Below are 17,711 nucleotides of genomic sequence, written 5' to 3'. Positions count from 1 at the left end.
CCCCTAATGGGGTCCCCACCCCCCCGCCCGACACCCCCGCCCTGCTTCCCGGGCTCCGTTGCCCCTCCTATGGGCCCAGGACTGGCTTCTTTGGTGTCAGCGGGAAGCTGGGGAGGAGATGGGTGAACCTCCGTTCTATGGGACCGGGAGCGATCCAGATTGCATCACTTTCTGTCCCCTAGCTGTCAGTGCTGGGCTCCTGAAGCCCAGCTATAAGCTATTGAAGTGTGATCTGCACTTCAATAGCTTATTTGGAGTTTAAAGGTGACACTGGGGGTCTTTTGGACCCCCAGCATCACCTTAAAGAGTACCTGACACCACCATCTGCTATCACATGGGGGGCTTGTAAGCCCCCCTATGTGATTGCAATTAAAGTAAATAAAAAATAAATAAAAATAAATACAATTAACATTGCATAAAATAAATCTAAAATAATGAAAAAAAATGCCAAAGTCCCCCGCCCCCGCGAGCATGCTGCGCATCTTCACCTAAACAGGCGTCGGGTGCGCCTACATATGAAAACGGCAAACGCGCGACACATGTTGGGTATTAAAAAAAAATTATCTAAGAGGCTAAAACTGTCGCAATTGCTTTGATAAATTCTCCCTGCACTGTTTATTTAATATAAAGAAAAGGTATCAAAATCTTGTTTTTTTCGGGGGGCCTTAATGGTTTCTTGCACCGGGGCCCTGAGGTTTCTAGTTATGCCCTGTGTACACAGCAGTGGCATAACTTTTGCCATAGCTACCTAGGCGTCCGCTATGGTGCCCTGGGCACAGGGGGCCCTAGCTAGGACGAGGAACAAAGGGGTCCCCCTGAGGCCCTGCGGGTCGCCTTGGTCACCATGGCATCGCCGGCTGCTGGTGGTCACTGGTGGCTGTAAGGAGGAAAGCGCCACTGTCGACATCACTGACAACCCGTGATCTGTGCAGCGGCACGTTCCTCCTCACAGCCGCTGCTGTGTCAGTGACAGCTAACAGCTGCGGTGGAGGAGGCTGGGGCACGGCAGTGAATTTGTTGCAGGATTCGGATTCGGACGCAATTCGTTAGAGGTAGTCTGTACAACTTTTAGTTTCCATTGGGTTTTCTTTACGTTGCAGTAAAGAGATATTTAAAAAAATATGTAAATGTCACTTTGCTGCGATGAAAAATCGTCCACAAACGAAAATACTTAGACTACCGCTAACGAATTTCGTCCAAAATGTAGTTTTCGGAAATTCAGGTTTGGTTTTCATTCGTCATTTCATTCAGAAATTTGGAATCTCCGAATAACGAAAATTAGTCCGAAATACTAATTTTTCTGAAACGAATCGCACATGTCTAACCCAGCCCCTCTTGCATACCAAGAGGGAAATTCAGTACAGAGAATAACTTTTCTATCAGAATTGAACATGCTTCATACAAGCATCAATTGAATATTTTTTTAAGTTATGCAATGCGAATAAGAAACATGTAAGAAATATAATATAGGTGTTCTGTGGATGTAGTATATCTGGATTTCTCAAAGGCTTTTGATACGGTACCACACAAACGTTTACTATACAAGCTGAGAGCTATGGGCATACATGGAAGGGTGTGTACATTTAGAAACAGACCAAGATAGTATAACATTGCAGGAGGACCTGGCTAAAATAGGGGAGTGGCAGATGAGTTTTAATGTCGATAAATGCAAAGTTATGCACTTTGGGAGTAAAAAATAAGCAAATGGGTTATACAATTATTGGTATGCCGCTAGGGAAGTCGGAAATGGAGAAAGATTTGGGGGTCATTGTAGACCATAAACTGAATAATAGATTACAGTGCCAGGTTGCTGTAAGCAAAGCAAGCAGAATCCTGTCCTGAATCAATCAGAGACAAGTCTATAATTTTGCCACTCTACACATCACTGGTTCGGCCCCACCTGAAGTATGCGGTGCAGTTTTGGGCACCGGTACACAGAAGGGATGTCCTTGAGCTGGAGGGGGTCCAGTGGAGGGCAACCAGACTCATCAAGGGGGTGGAGGACCAGAACTATAGACAAGGCTACTAAATTTAACCCCTTCATGACTGAGGCCTTTTTTTCATTTTTTTGTACCCATGTTATGTTCCACATTTTAGGCCTGAAAATTACTTAAAACCCCCCAACATTATATATTTTCTGAATGCCAAGACCCTATAGAATAAAATGGTGGTAGTTGCAAATTTTTATGTTGCGCAATATTAGCTCAACTCCTTATTAAACCCCAATATTTAGTGAAAAATGTAATTAAATGCCCCAAAACACAACAAAATACCAATTTTTTTAATGAAATATAAAAGATGAGGTTACAACGAGTAAAACGATACCCAACATGCCCAGGTTACAAATTGCGTGCATCCGTAAAACGGCGAAAAACCCCAGTACCCCAAGAAGTCCATAGAAGACGCTTTAAAAGCCCCCACAGGTCATCAATTTAGAGATACCCCAAAATACTGGCCCTAGAATTATTGCTCTCACTCCGGCGTGCGCGGCGATACCCAACATGTGTAGCGCGTTCGTCGTTTTCATACGTAGGCGCACCCGACGCGTGTTTACGTGGCGACGCGCGTGCTCGCGGGGGCGGGGGACTTTTAAATTTTTTTTTTTTTTATTATTAGATTTATTTTATTTCAATTTAATTTTAAAAACTGTTTTTTTTTTTTTTTTACTTTACTTTGACTGCTATCACATGGGGGGGCTTGCAAGCCCCCCCATGTGATAGCAGATGGTGGTGACAGGTACTCTTTAAGGTGATGCTGGGGGTCCAAAAGACCCTCAGTGTCACCTTTACACTGGAAATAAGCTATTGAAGTGCAGATCGCACTTCAATAGCTTATAGCTGGGCTGCAGGAGCCCAGAACTGACAGCCCAGGGACCGGAAGTGATGCAATCTGCATCGCTCCCGGTCCCATAGAACGGGGAGGGGATCGATGAACGGAAGTTCGTCGACCTCCTCCCCAGCTCCCCGCGGACACAAAGATCGCCGGTCCCGGGCCCGTAGGAGGGGCAACGGAGCCCGGGAAGCACGGCGGGGGTGTCCGGCGGGGGGGGCGGCCCCTTCTTCGGGACGCAGAAGCGATCTGGCGACAGGTAAGTCGCCAGGATCGCTTCTGTTGTAAAGCCGACAGTCGGCTCTACAAGTTTAAACAGAGTCCCGGCGGCAAAAGTCACCGGGAGTCTGTTTAAACAGCCCCGATGCTGGCGACGTACACTGTACGTCGTCAGTCATGAAGGGGTTAAATATGTATACTTTGAAAGTAAGGAGATTAAGGGGGACATGATTTTCATGTACAAGATGTTCCATAGTCATAGCGACATTAGCAACAAACTCTTTAAGATTAATTCCGTAACAAAGACTAGAGGCCACCACCTAAAACTGGTAGAAAAAAAAAATTCGAACACAAGGGGCTAAGGGGGTTCTTCTCAGTTCGCGCGGTTAGGGTCTGGAACTCGCTGCCCCAAGCAGTGATTTCCGCAAATAGTCTGGAATCATTCATTCCTGAGAGACCATAATGTACAAGGGTACAGGTACTCTTAAGAATGAGATGACTCAGGGACCTATACACACACACACACAATAGGTTGGACTTGATGGACTTATGTCTTTATTCAACCTCAAATACTATGTAACTATGTAACTATGTGTTATCTCAATTTGGCTGTGAAAGTAGAAATATATTTTAAACATATGGCACTGGTCAATACTTATATAGAAACTATCAAATTATAATGAATGTGCTGCGCAGCGCAGCACATTCATTATAATTTGATATATTCAGAGGGTAACACTTCTCATAGTGCTTGCAGCTACACAGGGTTTGGCGCGAGGTGCTATTTATCACTTATATAGAAACTCCAGGATTTAAAAAAACCTACACTGCAAAAGCCAACTACTTATTTTGTCTAGGGGAGCTTAGCTTAAATAAAGAAGATACACTCACCTGATCCTCAATCCCGCCTAACTGATAGACTGGTCCTCGCAGCGTCTTCTCCCCTGGTCTAAGGACCGCTGATGTCATCACATCTAACACAGATCCATTGACTTGCATTAGATGTGAGAATGCCGAGGGACATACCGCAGCCGGAGTGGAGCGGGAGACAGGTAAGTGCTGACTGCAGCAGGACCGAGGATCGGGTGAGTGTATCTCCTTTATTCCACCCCCTAGGCCAAAACAAGCGATTAACCTTTGCAGTACGGGGTAGCCCCACTGCAAGGCTTAATTTTTTTTTTTTTTAAAGATGGAGTTCTTTAATTGATGGTGCTGGCAATATACTTTTTGCCAATGCTGCAAAAACTGATCACTATAAGGACTTTCCTGTGGCACACCAATTTCAGTATATGGTATGTATGTATGTTAGGTTATGATGCGGTACTCTGAGAGAAGTGATACAAAATAGCAAAATCGTTTTATTAAATTGTAAAAACAAAACTTTAATCTTTACATCTTTGCTAAAAAAAACCTTATCAGCATCATTTGTTCCCTGCAAATACATAATACATTCATGTTGGCAGTGCTTTCTTCATAAAACAATACAAACAGTTACATTTTATAACACATATGTAGCAAAGAGTAGTGCTAGTAGAATCAGTGACAACATGGCACCCGTCTGGGATATATCATTAGCTGCATTGGGTGCTGGAGGTATGTAGGACAGGGCCTTTGCCAAGTTAGAAGGTTCGGACCTTTGATTGACTTTGTCTATAGCAACCAAGGCAAAATAAAGGGCAGTGCCATTTTTTATAGTAATGTTCTGTGGAGTAAAATTGAATTGTTCCATGGTGCCAGCTGCTAGTGGTATGAGATCTGAGGTATCGACTACTGTGCCATTTTCAAAGTTGTATAACAGTTCTTCTCTGTTGTGACTCATTCGCAAGTCATATCTGGAAGCTGTAAGTAAAATCATAACATAAGTACAAATGTGCACTCACACTGAAACATATTAATGGAGAAGAGATCATATAGAATTCTAAATGTCAGAATAAAGTACTTTTTTTTCTCACAATGCATGTGTGAAACATTAAAATCAGGCACTCCCTGTATTGCTGAGCTCAGCAGTTTTTGACCCTCTTTTTACATGGGCACTGTCTGCTCTGCTCATCAGGGGAGCCATGCACCGATTCCCTGCTGAAGGGATCAGTATGGAACGCATGTCACTCTTGTGACACCTGTGGTCGTTCTGCACAGACCCATGTTAGGTCTGTGGGGAGCTGGATATGAGCAGATGTGCCCCATTACATCAGATTATTTCCAATCCGTCATGATCAGGTCCACCAAAATGGAACTCTGTTCCATTTTCTTTTCCGCACCTAGATAGAACCGGGAGTAATAGGCTCTAAACCTGGCAGTTTTTTCGAGAGATCTGATTGGAAGTCTAATGTTACTCTATGGGTAGCCGGATGTAAAAAGATTTACGTCTGTTTAGATCCTATTACTCCCGATTCTATCTATGTTCGGAAAAGAAAACGGAACAGAATTCCATTTTGGCGGACCTGATCATGACGGATTGGCGGTAAGTTGTGATGTCATGACTCACGCCACCCATTTGTTTACATTTGGGCCAGAGCTGTCATTTTGTGGGGGGATTTCGGTGGTATTGAAGGGGTTGGCGGCCCTTTTTTTATTAAGGAGGATCTACATCGCTGGACGACATGATTGACCTTTCGAAGGGCATTTTTTTGTTACAAAAAACATAAACTGTCTTGTGTTTTTTGTTCAAATAAAGGACTTTTTCAAGGTGTTGAATAAGTAAAGAGTAGTTTGCTATTCACAAGGAGGGGGAGAGGCATGTGGGTACCCCTTATATGAAAGGGGGCACCCAGATTCCTAAAAGCCCCCCTCCCTGCAGACCCCCAAAACCCTGGCAAAGCGCCCTTCCCTTGGCAAAGGCATGTGGCGTGGTATGGTGCAGGATACACGGTCGCCCCCCCCCCCCTTCCCTGCTGCTCGGATTAAGAGTCTGGTATTGGACCCCAGGATTTTTTTCCTTTTTCTTGGCATTGGGGTTCCACTTAAAATACCTACTAGACCTAAAGGGCCTAGTATGACTTTGGAAAGTCATGGATATCAGGGGTCCCCCCTAACATTCCTACCAGACCTAAAGGGTCTGGTATCAATTGGGGAGATGAACCCCACACTTTTTTGAACAAATTCTATTTCATTACACTGTTTCGCTCCACTTCAGCAGACCATTGTCCTCACTCCTACTGTTTGTTTTGCTTTACTGCGCAGCTGCATTTGGTTATTTACTTCAGCTGCTGTACCTGCTATTGAGAATAGCACATAGAGCAGCCATTCGGTTCGGCTGAACTGAATGCTTTCTGTCACTGGAGCAAGCCAAAGGATTAGCCGAAAGTTTGGCTAAATCCTTTGGCTCTTTAGTGAATAACCCCCAAAGATAAGATTAGAAAACACATTACACATACGATTTAATACATACCATTTCCCTGATCAAGATCATCTCCAGTAGCAGTCCAAGACAATAAAACTTGCTGGCCTTGAAAGGTTGCACTTAAACTCATAATTTTTCCAGGTTTAAACACATCTGGAAGGGGGCCTGATGGTACTTCAGTTACTATGAAGGCACCTCCTGAAGCTGTTCGTGTGAATTCCCCTAAAGTTAGGTTATCAGTTGTAACTTTTGGCTTTGGAGGGTTACTGATTATAATGCCTATGTACAATATAAAAAAATATGAAGGTATTACTATAAAAATAAAGCCTGCAATCCTCATTTTACCTAATTCTAACATACATACATATGTTAAGATACATTTGGATTGTTTGCTATAAGAATATGCAGTGAGTCGGGGAACCACACCTGTGCTTGCTAAAGTTTATAAGAAGGGGTCAATAGCATTTGCCTCATGTGCATTTACCAAAAACCTAGAACCTATTGACTTCAGGCTGAGGTCTGCAGCTGTCCCTTAAAACTTAGCTATGAGAAGGGCCACCCACCCAAGACATCATAAACTTGCTTGTCAGCTATAATAAGCAGATCCTACTGCATGCCAATTCTGGAATCATGTGACCAACGCCTTTGGCCACAGGGTCTCTAAGTTAATGAATGTCTATATTTTTTTATTTTCAATATTTGCTAGTGAGCTGTGACATTCTTACCATTCTCAACATAGCCAGGCAGGTACAATGCCTGATGCTTTGACTGCGCCAGTTTGGCATTTTTGCTTTTACTTTCAACTCGCACTTTCAAACCATATCTACCATTTCCAGTAAAGTCTATAAAGTATCTGGAATAGATTCCATCATTCTTGATAATGTCAGCTCCTTAAAAAGAAAATGAAATTAATATTTGGATTATTTGTAAAGAAACCACAGTTAGTGGGATGGCATACAATTCAGAAGTGCAAAGCAAATACAGTATATCACATTATCTTAGAAACTCTTTTAAGCCTTGAGCAGGCAACCATCGTATCAATTTTCTGTAAAACATTACATTTTATAAAAGTGGCTTTACCGAGCCATAAAATGCATGCAATTCACTTTAGTTTTAATTGCTCTAGGCCAACTATGGCATACGGCACCAGTGCAAGTGTAAAATTTGTCCATAGTACATATGTAATGATATTTACAATAGCACAGTTATGCTAGCCACACAAATCGAAGAAACCAGTTTCAAAATTATTGTCCAAACAGCTACACAATAATATGTAGCCCATCACACTGCATTTAACCTCTTTGTGGCACAATATAGTGATGGGTATAGCACTGATCAGCACTGTATAGTATAGCAGCAACTATCTCTCTGTCAGCTCTCCCAATTTACTCAAAGTCTCCAACACACACTGACTGTGTATAGCACCACTGCATATAACACTTTTTAGCAGCACTGTATAGTATAGCGGCGCCAAGCTCTCCTTGCAAACACTCTGTAAACTCTACATATCTAATCTAGGTCTCTGCAACACGCACTGACTTTGTATAGCACCACTGTAATTAACATTGTGCAGCAGAACTTTATAGTATAGCAGCAACTATCTTTCCCTGCAAACACTCTGTCAGCCCTTCCTTTCTACTCCAGGTCTCCCCAACGCTCACTAAAAGGCAGATGGGAACCCTGAGTTTTATAGAGAGGGGGCTAGGACACAAAAAACTTCCATTATTAGACCTTCAAAGCCACCTGGCCACAGTTCAGAGGGCTGGAAATACTTTACTGGTAGTTGGCTGTGGTGAACTGCCACACCATTTTCCTGAACTGTGAGTGACTTGGGTTTAACTAATATTTGATGTGCTTCACGCAGCACATCCTTACTTGTCAGCCAGCACCTATTTCCTGTACCAGATGGTTGCCCATGTATGACATAGCAGTATGAGGCCTCATTCAACCGAGTACATGGATCTGTACATCTATGCAGGGGGCCGATTTTTTGTGCCAGGGGAGGTGCAGCTTCCTTTTAAAATCTAGACCGGATGCGCCTGCATGGATATTTAACCACATCCCAATGTTTGCATCATACAGGGACAGATGCATAGCACTGAATGCAGACACACTGTTTGCGTCTGTCCCCATATGGAGGTAAAAACTGGGATGTGTGTAAAGACCCGTGCAGCCGGTCATTGAGTTGAACAGGTGGCACAGAACATATGTGCCTCCCTGGGTACATAACCATGGCCCCCTGTGTAAATGAGACCTAATTCTGTGCATCTGCAGAGCTCCTGGTGTTTAGATAAAGTGACCACATATATCACCAGGAACTGTTTTCAGCATATGAGATTCCAAAATTGGAGAAAGGGCACTGCACTTGTGTTATTGCAACTGTAAATAGAAACCAAGGTATATATTAAAGACAGCATGAGAAACACAAAGGTCAATGCTTCTTCAGACTTTATAAGAGTTTATATTTTAGGCTGGGGAAAGCTAAGTGATAGAGGGTGCTTCAGTGTTGGGGAACTGTATGGGACTGTATGATCCGAACTTCTTCTTAGCTCTGAAATCCCGTGCTGAAGACTTTTTTCCTCAGGCCCTGGCACTAAAAAAATAATGGGCCATATTCATCAACATGTGGGTTGAAGCAATAATTCCTCAAATGTCTGATCATTTGAAAAAAAACAGACCCCTCTGCAAAGCCATTGTGTCTTATATGTAAAAAAAAATAGCAATGTAATTGTAGAAAAGGACAGTTACCTGCACCATTGTCTTCAAGTTGCAAGGTTCTTATCTTCCCATTTTCCGGTTCTATTATAGCAGTAACATTTAGCCCTAAAACTGGGGAAAAACCTTGAGTCACTGTTGCATACACAATCACTGGGTTGGGGAAGCGGCTTGTATCTGCATTTAGATATGGCTCAACAACAATTGGTGGAACTTTTGAATCAGATGCTCGAGAATTCACTGTTAAACCCAAAACCTGGGCAGCGACTTCATTGTTGCAGATCTTGTATTCCCACTGTCCTTTCTAAAAGAAAACAAATTCACTTTGGATTATATTTGTACATTAAATGTAAAGCATACATATACATTGAAAAGCAACATTTTTAAAAAGAGTAAAGTAGCCAGGGGACCTTAGAAATTATATCCAACCATATTTATCATCACAACCTTTGCTACTGCATAAAGAATGCAACTCAGGAGATCTGTGAATAGAGCCTATGAAGATGCAAATTTATGGGAGGTGTAGCAGCACACATATAGCTAATAGTCAAGTTACATTTTTATTTATCCTGAGAGTAAAGGACAATATCCAACAAACTTTGGGTGCTGGTAGAAAACTAGACTGAGAAAGTTCCCCTATGAAGCTGTAGGTGTAAGAAGGGGTATGACAGGTGCAGTCCAAAGCTTTAACATTAGGTAAGTATAGGAGTCTGAGAGGGAGAGGTGGGAAACTCGGTTGGTGGAGTAGGAGGGAGGATAAGGCTAGATACTGTAGGATGGGTGGGCTACTTCTGGTGGTAAGAGATTGGGGGTAGTCTTCTTAAGCTCGTGTAGGCAGGGAGCCATTTTGTAGTGGAAGAGTAAGTGGAGTAAGTCCCACCCTCCAATTAGATATAAGGGTTTGGTTGCCGTTTTAATGGTGAGTACTAACTTAGCTGGGAAGTAGAACTGTACATTTCCATTGGCTAATGTAGTTTTCTTCTAGGTGTCTTTACCAGACGGGCAGGTCCCTGACAGTACTATAGTTTCTACAATCAAAGTCTGGCTGTCCACAGAAGGAACAGGGACGAAATGTGTGGAGGTGGAAATGGTGGGGTTACTGGGGCTGAATAGCTTTAGTAGCTGGGGAGAGAATTTATGGAACTAACAAACTTGGGCTTGTTAACAGGTGACCGGTGGTTGGTGCATTGTTATGGGGTCATGATACAAACCTCCATAACAGGGAGTGATGTTTGGCACTTGTCAGGAACCTTAGATGACACACATTTTTATAGTTTTAATTTTGTTGCAATTAATAAGGGTTATTTGGTATGGTTTAGAATAATGTATGTGTTTTCCTTGTAATGTTCTGTTATTGTAACTTATTATAATTGTACATTGCTGTGGCCATTCACTTCCAATTTTATATAAACTTGTTCATTTTAGTTGCTTGTGTAGTGTCTTTAATGTAGGTGGGGGATGAAGGGTACATTGGAATTGCATAGGGCTGGAACTAATAATTATTTTCATAATTGATTAGTTGGCCGATTATTTTTTCAATTACTTGATTAAATGGTAACAAAATAAATAAATGTTATCCTTAATCTAAAATAAAATACACAAATGCAGTGTTAGAAACCTAAAGCTTACTTCAGAATAAAACTGCATACACATTTTTTGGCAATCGAACTGCACTGGAACGCACAGCATTGCGTTATAGTGCGTTCCAGTGTGGGTGATCACACTGTGGGTGGGAGGTGCCATTGAAATGAATGGCACTGCAACGCACCTCCTGCAGTAGAATTTGTCAGACTGAAACTGAAAATTACTTTTTTTTTGCTACTTTTTATAATTTTTAAAAAATAATTGTATTGTAAGCACATGGCGCTTGAATAGCTTCATCCAGGGAATGACAGCTGCCAGTGGTAATATTCTGCAGGTAGTGGGCTGGTGCAATAGCCAGCCTGCTATTGGCCATTTCAAATTACAATAACCAATAGCAGGCTGGCTATTGCACCCGCCCACTGTTTGCTGTGCCCTCTTCTTCCAGCGTGGAGGAGGGAGCAAGGGGATCCAACCAACTAATCGATAATGAGAATAGTTGACAACTATTCTCATTATCGATTATCGATTAATTGATTAGTTGGTTGCAGCCCTAGACTTGCACCAAGTCATGGGTATCCTGGAGTAGATTTCTGTTTTCAGATTAAGGACCTGCTCTGGTCACCCGTCTAGCAGCTGCTGGATATTTGGAATTATAGCCTTCTTTTAAAATGTAATCCTAAATCTTGTTAGAGTATCTGAGAACATAATTTTGTTTAAGCCCAATTAAAATATCTATATTGGGTGCAAAGGGTTTAAGTACTGCTCATCAGATTTTGAACAGCCAGCTCTCTCAGAAAGCAGTGTTGAGGCATGGTGATGTCAAGGAAATGCCAAATTACAAGGAAGCTTCCAAATAAAGTGTTTTTCTTTTTTTTTTTAAGCCATTTGTATTTGGGAAGGTGGGGACTGTGAGTGAAGAGGATCTACAATGTAACATTTTCACAGAAGGTCCACTTGCAGCTCTTAAACTATTTATTGAATCATAGCACACCCACCTTGGCCATTATAATTGCTAAAACACTTAGACCCTTCATGCTTTAAGATCGGAAAATTTAAATAAAATATATAAGATAAGAATATAAATGATTTGCAAGTGGGCCTGCAAATGAGTTACAGGTGAAAAAGTGCAGAGTACAACGAACCCCAGGAACACAAATCCTGAAATGTGCTTGAATTTGAGAATTAAAATGTCACTTTTATACAGCGTCACTAAATTTCCCATGATACATCTCTAAAGCTGACCATATACCTATAGATTATCTGCAGATTTCTATGGTCAGATGGATGTATTGATGGAGGACTCTCCCACTGGGCCAAGCTCCAGTATGGCTGTCAAAATACCTGAACAATCTGATTGGATGCAGGCATTGTTCAGGTATTTTGAGAACCAGCAGGGACGACTAGCAAGATACTGAAGTTTGGCCCAGTGGGAGATTCCTCCATCCACACAGTTTAGCATAGATGGAGGAATCTGTTGAATTTTTTTCCATCTGACCATAGAAAATCTGCTGATAATCTATAGGTGTATGGTCAGCTTAAGAGTAAAGAGAAAAGCTTACCTCTGCTGTGCCTGGGATTGTGAGACGAGCAGACTTGGAGGCAAGGTCACTTACAAATTGATTAGTATCATAAACTTTTCCCTTAGGATCTGTTAGACTGATTGTGGGAATCCCACTTTCCCAAGTCACTAAGAAGAAAGTTTCATTCCCCACAGTGTTGTCAATAGTCACTTCGCCTGTCAGACATTTGAACGCATTGATTGTTGTAGCTGTACTTTCAATCTGTTCACAAACAAAAGAGAACACAATACACAAGTGACATAATACTTATAATACTCTCTGAACTTTTATATCTGAGTAATTTAAGCCCAAAGTGCACCATATATTTGTGGGTTATAGATAACCCCTGTATTGCCACTGTTTATATATGTTTTTTTCTGGATTTAGTGGGAAGAGTAAGAACCTCCGTCAGAATTTAAGTGCTATCTGGGTCTGCATTGGGGACAAGGACATAACTAAAGCTATAGCAGTCTAGGCAGCTTCTATGGGGCCCATGGCATAGAGTGGCCCCATCCAGATCTGCTTACCATTTACTGATCCACCAACCTGACTCAGCTTGGTGCTAGGTGACTATAAAAGGAAAATCTGCTCTTCTTTGGTACAGAGAATAGATTCAGAGGAGGAAGCAGAGTCTCTGGGAATATGGGGGGACTTCTTTAGAATGCATGGCTACAGCTAGTAAGAGTTCAATTACAATTGCCACCAGTATTCAGGGATATAAAGCAGTGTCTACTGTCGGCGGTACAGAAAGTAAGGGGAAATACTTGGATACATAGACAGCAGCAGCGCGGAAGCTCTGTACTGTTAGCATATAGGGGGCATTAGCCCCCTATATGCTGCGTTTTGGGTCACAGGAGGACATTAATGTGTCCTCCTGTGACTCTGAAGAGAACTGTGCCCCTCTTAAAGTGGCACTAAACTCAGTTAAATCTTAAAAATGCATTCAAGTACCCTAACTATTAACAAAACTATACCTTTTTTTGTGCATCACTCAGCGCTAGATCCTCAATTCATCTCTGAATTGGTGCTGACACTGTCCTACCTTCTGGAGGGTGGCTACTTTTGTTCCCCTGTGTGTGTTGTAAAGTATCCACCGTTCAAAGCTCAGTCCTGTGATTGGCTACAATCTCAATACAAATTAATACACTAAACTTGACATTGTAGTCCATCACAGCTGTGAGCATGGAGCGGTGGCTACTTTACAACACACACAGAGCAACAAAAGTAGCCACACTCCAGAAGGAAGGACAGTGTCAGCACCAATTCAGAGATGATTTGAAGATCTATAGCTGAGTGATAGACAAATAAGGTCCAGTTTTGTTAATAGTTGGGGTACTTGAATTATTTTTTAAGATTTAACTCCTGAGTTTAGTGTCACTTTAAGAGGGGCACAGTGGTATCATGCTGGAGTCAACGGGATCCTGGAATTCCCCCCTTTCTTAGGGACAGTCCTGTTAAATTGGAGACTGTTGGGTGGTTAGAGCTAGATTTTCATTACATGCTGCTGTATCTTTCAAATCTATTGTATATGTACATATGAATCAAAAGTAGGTATAGAGGCACTCATGAGTCTTGCAGCAGAGATAAGTCAAACATAAGCATTTTATAGCCAATCTTTCAGTGGAGAATTCTCTGTGAAATCACCGCTACTGGTTGTGATCTTGCTGAAGGCGTCTATAAAACCGTTGGCATCAATGTAATCTGACACAAAATAGTTTAAACCACCTAAAAAAAAAATCAGATGTTTGTTAGTCACAAAACATTATTTATACTAAAAAAAGTATAATGTATAGTTTAAATTAGGTACATGGGAAATTTCTTACTTACATAGATAGCCTAGAGTTGGGCTTGAAGATTTCAAATTGGGGGTTAAGTTGAAGTTGAACTCCAGCATTACCCTCATAACAGGAGTACAGTCTCTTCTGTTGTACTAAAATGTCTTACTCTGATTTCACTGCGCACTTTGAGCTTTGCACAATGTGAATTAGAAGCTGCAGCAATTGATGAAATTTGGCTTCAAAGGTAACTATTTTAATTGCTTGGGAACTTATATCAGACCACCAATTCAAGATTGATAATAACTGGTCTAATTTTTAAGATTAAGGTTCGACTGCAGTGGTGTCCACGTTCACCTTTATATCCATATATCCACCATCCACCTTTACATCCACCCAATAATAGTTGGTTGCTCCTAATTCTTTTGTCTTAAATTGCCGTGTAACAGTACTGTCTCCCTTTCTTTTGTAAAGTGCTATGCAATCTGTTGGCATTAAATAAATCCTGTATGATAATAATATTAATAATATCAGTGCTACCATGGTTAGATTTCCTTTAACTTGGCTCTTGAAAAATGATATCTTTATTACCTAGATTCAAGTGTTTGGAGTTGATAGCCATAGCAGACCGCCTTTCTTAGGGACACTTTGAATGTCTGGAATCTTTTTGAAAATATCAAGAAGAATTGAGAACTTGTTTTATTTGCCTATTAGAGGAAATGCAAGGTTTATACCAGGAATAACATAAAGTATTTGGTGAGTGGGGTAGATGGGGCTTCGCCTCACTATTGAATGTTCTAGATGAAATGGGTAACATCATTTAATTTGATGTGCTTAAAGCAGTACTAGGCCACCTTGGCACTCCAGCTATTGTGGAACTACAATTCCCATGAGGCATTGTAGGACTCTGACAGCCACAGGGATGACTCTCAGGGGCATATACATGAGGGGATGTGTAGTGTCACCACAGCTGGATTGCTGCGGTTGCCTAGCTTAGAGAAAAAACTGCCATAAATAATAGTCTATTTTTTTCCTATAGGCATATAACAGACTATATGGATATGATAGAAGTGGAATGTTTGAATCCAGGGTAACCGGAGTCTAGTTTTAGAAAATCTTCCAGTTACTGATGGACTAGGGACGCTCCCCTTGAGGTGCATGCTGTATATGAATGAATAATTCATCTTAACCCATCAAAAAGTAAAGGATTTGTATAGGAAACAATGGAGGAGTAGCTTTCCTGATGTGAGGGGATAATTGTGGGAATTGAGAGAGCTATATTTGAAACTTATTAATAGGGCCATTATTTCTACATCTAGATACTCTACATGGAAGTGCGGGGCCCCTACTATATATTTATTCACATACTATTCAACTGTAGGAAAGTAAAGAGGCTTTGGGGAAGGGATGTCTAGCCCTGTCATTGAAAATAATTGAATTGCTACCAAGTAAGGAAGAGGTTACTGTTTTAGCTGTTTAATGCATTATATTTAGTGTTTACACTGCTAACTTAAAAATGGCGGATTTCCCGCCATGATGATGTCACGGGGAGGTGATTTGAAGATAATTGGTAAACTCCTAAGGGGTATATATGTGTTTTTTTATATGTATGTGTTGTCACATCTTTTCGCCCTGATGAAGTGGCCCCGAAACGTTGGCTTTTTTCATTGTGACGATCTGTCCAAATAAATTGACATGTTGAATGATATTACTGAGTGCTGATGATTCCTGACTTCTGCCTCTACTTTAGCCTGACACCACCCATTAAGTTTTTTTTATATTTTCATAACTCCTCCCAAGGGACAGTCCACTATTTGCATCAGCGCTGTGGGTTGTTGAGAAGAGTATTGAGGTAGGGTGCTGCAATGTTTTCAGGAAGCTATATACAGAACCCTGCCACCAGCCATGATCGGCCTGCATTGAACAGAGAATCACAGAGATCCAGTGATGATGTCACTGGGTCTAAAATAAAGAATATGATGAAAAAGGAAATGTTTTATTAAAAAATGTAACGTAATTAGCATGTTGATGAGGGGTGAGGAACAATGCTAGGCCTAATATACGTACGCAGCTTCAAGTTCAGATTTAAGTATTAAGGGCCAGGTATTAAGTGTTTAGGGGAGTAAATGTAAATCCACATATACACATTTGTGAATCATAAACCTCCCTGCCAGACAGCATAACCAGCTGCTTAGCACCACTTTCTCTGTTTAGCTTTTTAAAATGCATTGTGTCACATCTTTGAGCCCAGCCTGCTGCCTAAACTGTGATGAACCACTAAAACACTGATAAGTCATCAATTGTGCTTACTCTGGTCTCTCCTCCTGCCAGCATGTTGCTAATGTTGCTATAAACCGTGTACTGTGAATCTTCCAACCTGGGATTTAACCTGTAAATTCTAGGGCTGCAGCTGTGGTCTGATCTATAGAGTTTATACCTTGTCTTATATAGATCGATAATACCCACCTGTTATGCTGGATAATTGTTCTAGTCCTTTGTCTGCACTGACTCCTAGAGCAACAGTATGAATGATTGCTTCACTTGCTCCCACTTCATTTAAACAACTATGGATTGCTTTGTCCTCGCCATCTGTTAACAGTACAATCTCAGTTCCATGCGTGCTGCCATCATTCTTCTTGTTAACCTACATAGGACAAGTAGTTTAAATATTTTACACATTAAGATAGGAATTTAAACTGAGAGTATTGAAAAAAAAACTATATCTAGATATCTCATTTTGTAATTCAGGTAAGTGAGGATACACGGGATCTCTTCTTAAATACTGAACTATTCGTCATTGCATTGCAAATCTTTTTCTGCATGGGAAGCTATGCCCTACTTATAGTATTGATTGCAAAACTATAGGAGGTACTGTATAATATGTAATGAAGGATAATCAAGCATTATCACTTTATGCCATATGTCATTGTTAGCATGTGGTATGTACAGTAATATAATATGATTAAATCCTTCACACACATGACTGCCCATGGAACAACATCGTGTGGTCATTCTAATCCAGTGTAACTCAACATAACTCTTCTACCACTCAGACTGCCATAGAGGAGAAAGACGTGAATCCACAAGAGCCAAGACAAAGTTCTCAATTATGAATTGAGATACATATTTCATACTTTGCCAGATGCTCTAAATAATGTATTGATGACATGAGGTTACTTTGTGAACTGTCAGTATTTTCACATGATCAAAGGTTTGCTGGCCGGAGATTGCCTACCCCTGGTGTAGGGTATACTTTTCATCTAAGCTAAAGTTATGGCCGCTTTAGGCCCCTTTCACACGGGCTTATCAGGAGAGGATCCAGGCAGGGATTCCCTCCTGATCAGAGCGGTATGGAGCAGATGTCTCCGGTGTGACATTTGTGTCTGGAGGACAAAACTGAACTTACTGGAGTCTGTGGTAACTGTGTCTCAATGGAAGCCCAACTGTTTAGATCTGGCTGCCTATAAACTGACAGTGGGCATCCAAAACTGACAGGCGGACCTGATCGGACAGTTGCTCTTGACTCCAAGATCCTTGTGGTGAATACACCAGTGACAGACTCCCAGTGTCAAGAGCTTATGCAATTAGTGGTGTCCCTAGATTTATCACCGCCTGATGTGCAGGAGGGGATGTGTGGATGCTGCACATTATGGGGGGTTGGGAGAATGTGTAAATGTTGAGGGGGGGGGG

At 41.5% G+C, this 17,711-nt stretch overlaps 1 protein-coding gene across 1 annotated transcript in view; it reads right to left on the bottom strand.

Moving 5' to 3' along the window:
- Window positions 1–4,449: 4,449 nt before the first annotated feature.
- LOC108786588 (epithelial chloride channel protein-like) overlaps window positions 4,450–17,711 on the bottom strand; it is a 25,017-nt gene continuing 11,755 nt past the window's right edge. Inside the window, exons 8-14 of the mRNA XM_018555912.1 lie at window positions 16,488–16,665; window positions 13,870–13,971; window positions 12,247–12,473; window positions 9,137–9,407; window positions 7,114–7,278; window positions 6,437–6,667; window positions 4,450–4,887 (exon numbers count right to left, since the gene is read on the bottom strand). Of these exons, the coding sequence (XP_018411414.1) occupies window positions 4,547–4,887; window positions 6,437–6,667; window positions 7,114–7,278; window positions 9,137–9,407; window positions 12,247–12,473; window positions 13,870–13,971; window positions 16,488–16,665 (1,515 nt within the window). The 3' untranslated portion in view covers window positions 4,450–4,546. The remainder of the gene's footprint in view (window positions 4,888–6,436; window positions 6,668–7,113; window positions 7,279–9,136; window positions 9,408–12,246; window positions 12,474–13,869; window positions 13,972–16,487; window positions 16,666–17,711) is intronic.

This window comes from Nanorana parkeri, unplaced genomic scaffold (genome assembly GCF_000935625.1).
Source record: "Nanorana parkeri isolate BGI_ZX_2015 unplaced genomic scaffold, ASM93562v1 scaffold217, whole genome shotgun sequence".
NCBI classification, from domain to species: Eukaryota; Metazoa; Chordata; class Amphibia; order Anura; family Dicroglossidae; genus Nanorana; species Nanorana parkeri.
The sequence above is the reverse complement of the archived record's forward strand: the minus strand, read 5'-3'. Positions and strand labels throughout refer to the sequence as shown.